Source organism: Eptatretus burgeri, chromosome 10 (genome assembly GCF_056783735.1).
Source record: "Eptatretus burgeri isolate ZD-2024b chromosome 10, Ebu_testis_v1, whole genome shotgun sequence".
Classification (NCBI taxonomy): Eukaryota; Metazoa; Chordata; class Myxini; order Myxiniformes; family Myxinidae; genus Eptatretus; species Eptatretus burgeri.
Window position 1 is genome coordinate 96,330,193 of NC_140970.1, and position 9,165 is coordinate 96,339,357.

At 40.5% G+C, this 9,165-nt stretch overlaps 1 protein-coding gene and 1 long non-coding RNA gene across 2 annotated transcripts in view; one reads left to right on the forward strand and one right to left on the reverse strand.

Annotated features, from left to right (window-relative positions):
• LOC147019196 (uncharacterized) overlaps positions 1-1,299 on the forward strand; it is a 40,112-nt gene extending 38,813 nt beyond the window's left edge. The window contains exons 6-7 of the mRNA XM_085899531.1: positions 385-490; positions 887-1,299. Coding sequence (XP_085755657.1) covers positions 385-490; positions 887-1,174 — 394 coding nt within the window. The 3' untranslated portion in view covers positions 1,175-1,299. The remainder of the gene's footprint in view (positions 1-384; positions 491-886) is intronic.
• A 668-nt stretch (positions 1,300-1,967) lies between these two features.
• LOC147019198 (uncharacterized) lies at positions 1,968-8,522 on the reverse strand. The gene is made up of 2 exons (XR_015062677.1): positions 8,288-8,522; positions 1,968-3,332 (listed from the first exon to the last, which is right to left on the reverse strand). It is a non-coding gene; the product is annotated as an uncharacterized LOC147019198 (long non-coding RNA).
• Between the last annotated feature and the right edge of the window lie 643 nt (positions 8,523-9,165).

Here is a 9,165-nt window from a genome sequence, read left to right on the forward strand (position 1 = left end):
CTTTCAGAAATATTTTGACATTCCAATTCACATCATGGCACAATGGGTAATCGTGTTAGATTACTGGGAGAGGAAGGAATGATAACGATGCATCGATTGTTCCCATGTATAAAGATGAAGTTTAACACACATGAATGGGGTCATGTCGGAGGAAGTGAGAAGACGTACTGGATCAGGTTATCAGAAGCGATTTCTGACTATCAAACAATTTGGTGTAAAATGGAGGTGATTGTGAAGTGAAGCTCATTCTACTGTCATCTAACCCCTGTGTAATTGGATAAAAATGTAATATTGGGGGGGTAAAAAAGACATTACACTCAAGCACTACCCCCCCCCACCCCCTACCCCACAATTTCCATCCTCAACCCCCTCCCTCTTCCTCAGTGCAAACAGGTCAAAGAGGAAATTTCGACGTTTCAGAAAAAAGAAGCAAAGTGAAGATGAGAGAATGGAAATGATGTGGGAGGAACAAAACACTCTGAAAAATGAGGTGAGGGGTTCACTTGCTTTGTCGGAACGTGAGGCATTCTGATCCCTGACCGCAACACCAAACGATACCAGAACCAAGACCTCCAGATAGTCATCCTCATCTCTTGTTTTGTATTGATTGAAATACGAACCCACTTCAACTACACCTTTGTGCCCCACAATTGCCTCTCTGACCATATTGGAAGATTTTCCTCGTCCAATTTCTCCCTCTCAACCACCAACCTTCATTCCAACAGGAATCGCTGTAATTGCATTGTGCTTGATTGAAAACGACAGCAGTGTAAAGATAGAACTTGTACATCAAGCTCTTATTTTACTTCTTTATGACAACCTCTGTCTCATTACTTACTCAAAATGTATCATCTTGACATATTTTACACCTCGTCTTGTTCATCAGATGAAGCGGCAACTGGATGCTAAAACACTTATGGTCCAGCAACTCGAGAGTAAACTGGATAGAAGAAAGGTTTTGCTCCAGAATCTTAAAAGTGAAGTTGATCAGTTGAAGGAACAAATAAAAGAAAACAAGGCCAAGCTCGCTGACCTGAATCGGTCAGGAAGCGGCACTGAGTGGCTTGCCACAGGAGAGTCCCAGCATCATGAAGGAATCGTCACGTCACTCCAAGCTCAAGTGAGTCATTCATTTAAACGAGATATTTATTTATTCACAACCACAATTTATTGACTATCTGCAATCAAGTTTCAGCAACCAAGATATATCTATGGGTTAATACAGGAGACTCTTCTCATGACAGTTCACATAATTATAGTAAAAAAATTGTTGTTTTTTAATGCGTTTTTTTGTTTGTTTCCATAGTCGAGGCTCGTGGAAGAGCGAGCACACTGAACGGATCAGGATGTAATAGACAAAAATAGGATGCAAAATGGAGAATGAGTGGAGAAGGAAACTCCAAGGAGGAAAAACTTGAAAATTTGGAGGGATTTGGGTGGGGTTAACGAGGGTAGAAAAGATCATGGTTTTGGATTGGGGACAATCTGAGATGGCACTGAACAGCTGTCTTGAAGAACTGGAGGGAAGAATGACATTGAAGAGGATGTGGAAGTTAATTCTGCAGGCGAGAAATAAAAGAGGAACAATGAGGGGAGGTGAGCAGTGTTCTTGGATTTCATGTTCAGGCCAACATTTTACTGAAGGAGGTAGGAATTTGGATTTTTTTTGTAGAAATGGAAAAAAACTTGCCAACTCTTCACAAATTTAAACTTTGGGATCTTTAACGTCCATCAACTAAAACTAGCAGACGAGAGACTTGGCCGACTGACCTTTCCAGTGATGGTGCACCTTATAAGTGCACTACCTCTATTACCTTTCCATGGGAAAACATTGGTTACAACATTTAAAAAAAATCACTCATCTCACCTGTCGCAACCACAACTTGGCCGCAGTAATAAGAGAGCTCCAGGTTTGTCTGTTTTGTTACTCGTGAGGTGGAAAATAACTCCATTTTCCACAAGTTGGATCAGCATACCAAAGGAGAATCTTTACTTTCGTATATACGGAGGAAGAACATTGAATGATTCACTGAAACATTCGAATGGACTTCACTGACACATAAGCCCAAAGCAATTCTTCTTATACACAACTTGACATTCCAAAGAATGGGAGGGGAGAACTACAGGGTTAGCTGATAAGCATTAGGAAAAAGAACTCAAACTGCAATATGTGTCCACTGGGTGAAAGAGAGAATGACATAATCATGGCAAAAGTTGCAGTGTTATCAACCAGGTCACCTTGTTTCATAGTTAGACATTCCTTTTATCAATATTTAGGTTAAAAGACTCTTGGGAAAAGGGAAACATCACTGACAGCCAACTCAACTATAGCATAAAAATTAGATTTATATAGCACGAGCAACAATTATAATTGAGAGTACGTGAATATAATTTTTTTTCTTCCACATTCCCCCTTTTTTCAATATCAAGAAAATTTGAATAATTATATTACACATGATCACCATACCCCGTTCCGAGAGGAGAAAAGATATCCGTTACACAAGTTCAATCAACAATGGCAGCGAGTGCTCATGGGTGAAGAATGCTGGATGACGACCATTTCAATAGTGTCCCAGCCAGGTTCGTGAGTGTGTTTCCATTTAATTCATGGCCTGTTCATCAGCATGTGTCACAAATCGAAAAGACATGCTACCCGAGGCCAGAAGATAAGTAGGTCAGGGTGTAGATCGAGCAGCAACCAACAGGAAACAGAGTCGAGGCACTCCTTGAGCTGCAGAGAAGGAAGATCTTGGCAGGTACGAGCTTGGGCCCGACACTGGTTTGAAGGAGAGGAAAAGGACTCGAGAGGTGACCCAGAGATCCAGCCCCAGCAGAGTTTGTGGCCTCGTAGCAGCAGTTTGTGCAATCAGGTTTGATTCACCAAGTGAGCTATGCATGTTGGAGGCAGCCGCGATGGCTGCACGAGCCCCACTCGCACCATTGAACACATGTTGCAGATAACTCGCCGTGTGGACCTTCAGGGGCTTTGTTGTGCATTGTGCAACCACGGCAAGTTCACGATGTATCTGCAGAGCAGCAATTTGTGAGTGTGGTTGGGGACATTCCTCCAGATAGGCACCACGCTACGGCGACGTCAAGTCTTTGCCTTGCTGTGGTTTGACTTGTCCAACCTTCTCTTCAGTGGGTTTTTTCTCCCTTTTTCTTTAACATGCTCATCTTTTCTCCTCAGGAAGGGGGTAGTGTCATAATCAAGTGTTGAATGCCCAATCACCCAAATTTGTGTTCTCCCCATCGTCCAATCTTTCGGTGGAAGTTCTTCCAAAGCTTCATCAGATGAAATCATACACTGCATAGTTCAACTGCTCTCAACACTCCGAAACAAACAGAATCAAGGTTAAGCATCGATTAAACATGCCAATCAATAAACGTCATGGGCTCGTGTATTTCAATAAGACTGACAAAGGTTCTTATAAAAGCATTTAACTTGCATTATAATTGATAATTATCTGTGATATCAAAATTCTATCCCTTTCATATCCTTGTTTTTCGCACCAAAACGACATGCCAAAATATACAGAAATCTCAGTTGCATGAACACTCAAAAACATTCATCTCATTTGCTATTTCCATGTAGAAAGGGGAACAGTCTTTATCAAGGTTCCAATTTGCAATCAACAATTATTTTCACCATCCTTTAAAAAAAGTCCCTTCTAGTCAAGAAATATATTCCATCATCTGTACAATAATTATGAAAGTCAGCTCCTTCTTTCTTCTTCAATGCATTTTAATTTGTCTGAGCGATAAGCACAATACTCAATCCCAACAAGAGGACAGGTTCCCTTTTTTTTGGAGCAAGTACCGAATTCAAAGCGATTCGATTTTGCACAGTTACCATTTTAACATTTGCAATAATTTCAACATTCATATCTGCTAAACAATCCACAGTTCATTCACAAGCAGTTCCAGAGCAACTGCCATTATTTATTTATTTTCCCAGCTAACTTAGTACTTCCGTGCTGATGAAAGATGGTCAAGTCAGTGTCAGAAATACCTCAACTTAGTTAAGTAAACGTACAAGAAGTTCCACTTAATAAAAATCATGCACTTGCCCAAGTAATCAGAAAACAGATAAAACAGGTAATATTTAAATTGGCTTGTGGCGTCATCGCACTCTTTTCAATAATATAATTCTTCCACTGACCGATTTAGCATTCATTTCACATGGTAATTCCTTCTGTACTCCGCATAATTCTTGTTTCTCCTTTTTTTCACAAAATATGGAAGCATTTACAGTGCATGTTACAATACCTAATTCCATTCATTGATTTCATAATGGCTGTTGGTCTCGCCACTCTTCCAGCCATTCTGCATTATGGTTATGTAAATACCATGCTGTTTTGTCCTTGCAGTTAACTTATGATTCCTAATATGTAATATTGACCAATCTGTCGATCAATTTAATAACAGAGACCCTCTTTCAATATTTTGTAAGAACCTCAACTTTATATATTATCTCGATTCAATTCGCAGTGAGTTTTCACGAACCCTCAATTAACAGATCAATTTCGGAATCATCGCTACAGTAATTGACAATATATCAATCAATCACTACAAGTTATCAATAACCTCACTGTGATATAACCAATCATTCACATGTGTCCCAAGTTACTGGTTTAAAGATACGGACTCCAATTACTCCGCAAATTTCGATCCATTCAAGAATAAGTTAGAAAAACAAATTTGGAGAAAACTCTATCACTTGGAGACCCGAATACATTTAAATTAGGATTACGAGACTTGTATGATAAAAGGTTTCTCTATTTGTAATCTCAAAACAAAAGTTGATATTAATTATAACCAAAAGAAACATGATTGTTCGAATACCATGATGAATTGTCATGGAGGAAAAGACACAATGAACACAAAAATCATGTGCTTCCAGCGTTCTCAATGAGTTCCCTTTTCCTATTTTTTTTTAATGAGCTGAGTCTGAAAGTAATTAACTCCGTTACCGCACACAACTTCCATTAGTTATGAACTGTTCCGCATGTTTATGCATGTGACAACAAACCCGGCGCATGCAGACATTATGACGAGTATCACTTGTAAAAATTACACTAATTAAACAAGTAGCATGACTATCATTGCCGTCGTAGGGTGGTTCTTTTGGAAGTCTTTCTTGGGCTCTCAGCTCTGTGAACTTCCTCATCGGAAGAGTTCCACGATGCTCGGCCATCTTGACATCGAGTTGCCGAGCTGCAGACCACACTTTGGCTGCAGAGCATCCATTTGGAAACATTTGGGAACAAAACTTGCCAATATGGTTAAGAAATACCAAATTTCTCCAAACAATTTATTTATACCAAATGCTAATATTGTTTCATCAATCTGATGAGCATCCATTTCTTTCATGGTCAATGGAGCTGAAATATCTCGGAAAAATAATGTGTAACCAACCTCTCTCATCACCATTCACAATTCCATCAACATTTTAAATCTCTGACATTGTCCATCTTATCCACTTCTCTCTCACCAAAACAGCAACATGCTGCAATATAACCAACTCAGATACACTAGCCATCTCATCACGTCCTCTGACCTTTTAAATACAAATCCATTCCTTTCTCAAAACAAATAAATACAGTTTAAACCTCTGTTTTTAAACAGGTGTACAAAAATTGTCAAATCATTTGTCAAAGTTGTCATCAGGCGAATAGCATTTAAATTGCAGCTCAAAACACTCCGTCCGTACATGTAGCTATCTCGGGAGAACCTTCCCCATCTTTTTTTCTTTGGAATTTCTTCTCTGTTTTGGGGGAAGCATGGGAGATTTGAACTGCTGTTAGCATCATGACATGATACCTGCTGTTAGCTCCCAACTGGTCCTTCTTTCTCCTGATTGGCTACTCCTGATGGCCATTGGGTTAAAACTCCACCTTTTGAGTACATTATTTATCCAATTTTGCTTCATCAGCTTTATGGTCTATCATTGTCACAATAAATAAAATTGTCCAATTAAATCATGAATTTACCCTGACAGACAGAGGCCCATATAAAGACAACAGATGTGTATTTCTGTCCGCTTCCAAGACAGAAAGCTTGACCTTGGCAGGCGGATTGGAATGTTCTTTTGATAAGGCCTGCAATGGCTGTGTTTAAGGAGCACCGGACAGCCAGTCTGTACACAAGCCATCTCAGGAGCACTAGCTTTGTCTGGATTTTAACCCAATTTTCTTCACCAGTTGATGTACTTGGTTAACAGATCAATCGTTGTAAGAGGTAGCATTATTTCATTCATATGTGCAATTAATTTTTTTTCCTGCCTGAATCGATGAAATGTGGTTACACTGGGTTGTTTGCAATTGCCTTCCCAGTAGTAGTTTTGGTAGGAATTTGTCTAACATCCATCAACCAATGTCATCCATTAACTTTAACATTCACAGACTAATGAAGACAGCACGCCTAGTTTAACGTCCATCCGAGGGATCATGCATCATCTGTGAATCTCCCTTTGTGCTAAACATCAAATCGATCACATTTCTATATTTCGATTACATTTTAAGTACAATTGTTATGATTCAAATCAAAATTTTGGAAACATTTCTCAGACGCATTTCAACACAGTTGCCCCCACCCTCCCAACTCTGCCGTGGGTAAAACACACACACACACACACACACACACACACACACACACACACACACACACACACACGCACACGAGAGACGCGAGGGTTTTTTGTTGACAATAGCACTCGCCTTTTGGGGCCATTTTTTTCTCTGGGGCATTACCCCCCCCCCCCTTGAACCCACAGATGAATTGAATTGGGGGGGGGTCCAGTACCCATAAATCTGGTGGCAATACGAACAGCTGCTTGTAAGACCTCAGCTTGCCGGGCTGAGACATTGGAGGCAAATTCCCACTTTTCATCAATTTATTTCATCAGTACTGAACAAAGCGCGATTTAATTATTTTTGTCTCATAATGCCGGTGATAGCGAGCCTCTGAAATAGACTTCACGTTCGGAATATATTCCACATTCACAATTGTTATTTCACAATTTATCCAAAATCCCTATGGCTTTTAAATAAAACTTCAACACTTGCTTCAGCATCTATCCAAGGCTGGGAACACACATTTATCCTTCCCTGCCGGCAAAGCACAGACATTCCAGTTTAGTGTTGGCCCATTCAGGGAGATTCGTGACCTTGGTTTTTATCAGCACCAAGCAAGTGGCCCCAAGCCAAAGTGGTCTCATCATGAGCCAGTAACTAAACCACAAACAGCCAGGCCACTTTAACTCTCCGCCTGAAGTTTCTTTAGCTGTTGCAATATCATTTCTAACAAGACATTAATGTATGACATCGTACAGTAATCTTCAGTTTCTTATCGAGCTCACAATCGCTTCTAATTCAGATTTTCACCAAGATTGAATTCACACACACACACACACACACACACACACACACACACACACACACACACACACACACACACACACACACACACACACACACACACACACACACACACACACACACACACACACACACACACACACACACACACACACACACACACACACACACACACACACACACACACACACACACACACACACACACACACCTCAATCTAGTCTTAAAACACTCTCAACGACATCCGCCCTGAACTCTCAATCGATCGCAGCACAATGCAAGGGCTCTGCCTTTCAATACAAGCTTACATATACCCAGTTATTTGTGTCCATGACAAAAATGTAACAGCGTGTGAAGAGTCAGTTGTCATCGTTTTTCCTCTGAAATCGGCGTGTGCATTTCGCCTCATCAAGAGTCTTCACAGTGTATGGTGACGACCAATCCTGATCTCCACTTTCCGTACTCATTCATTCCCATAAGCTTCACAGGTCACAATAGACAACAGAGCACGTTTTATTCCAGTGAAATCTATTGGACTCGCACACGCTCCATTTCAACACTCACTTCATACTACATGCAGATCAATGTAAATCAGTGCGCATCCAAATCAGACATAAATACAAACACACAAGAGTTCCAGGTTGGGACACTCAACTTACATCCTTAACACAAAACTCCACATTTCTAATCACATTGCATTCACAAATCCATCCAAAGAGGGAACTTCTCAATACAAAACTACAGGATTTACGAATCCGTAACACCTCCACACAATACAATGCAACAGTCTCACAGCAAGCAAACTTCCAGTGAGTTCAATGAACAAACAGAAATCCAAACGGGTAACTCAACAAACATTCATAACACTTATTCGTTCTCCCACTTGCCCATTCTCCTTGCCCGTTTACCTGGGTTGGCATCAGTTTAGCCTCAGTCTCAGCATGATGCTGTTCGATCAATGAACTGCAATGGGTTATATAGGGCATCAGATCCTTCACATCCTTGGATTCCCAGCCGATACACACTCGCTTGACCTCGTTCTGCAATTTTGCTGCCAACCCGGTGATAAATGCATGAGCAAACGGGACGCCTTCTTCATCTTTTAATCCAGAGTGACGCTGATACACACTCCGTGACCGTTCCAGGTAATCAAACGGATCTTTGGATGAGCGTTGTTTGCACGCTTGTATTTTCCCCCAATCTGTTTTGAGTGGTGCTATCTCTGTCACCGTGTCAATGAGCTTGTTGACATGTTCGTTGAGCTCGTCTCGGGTTCCGGGCGCTTCACTTGGCCATCCCGCGACTTGTTTCAATTGTCGGAGTCACCCCTCGGGCACAATCAATTTCCACAAAATATTCATGTCCACATTCGTCGGCTGATGGCATTCCACAATCAGACACAACTCTCGTTGAAACTTTTGTGGATCCTCTCATACCTTCGGCATCTCGTTGCCAATGGCCCTTAACTCGGAACCCCATGGCCGATATATATATATATATATATATATATATATATATATATATATATATATATATATATATATATATATATGTATATATGTATATATGTATATATGTATATATGTATATATGTATATATGTATATATATATATTGTTGTGGTTACCAAATTCGCAAACCACCATTCAGGTCCCTTAGGTGAGGTATCTCGGTAAGTGCATGTGTAGTTAGGCCCAAACCCGTTGTCTAGTGGGAATACATGTCATTTATGCGAGCTGCGACTCTTCAGGATAGCCGTTTTTCTTTTACTATCTTTATTTTGGACC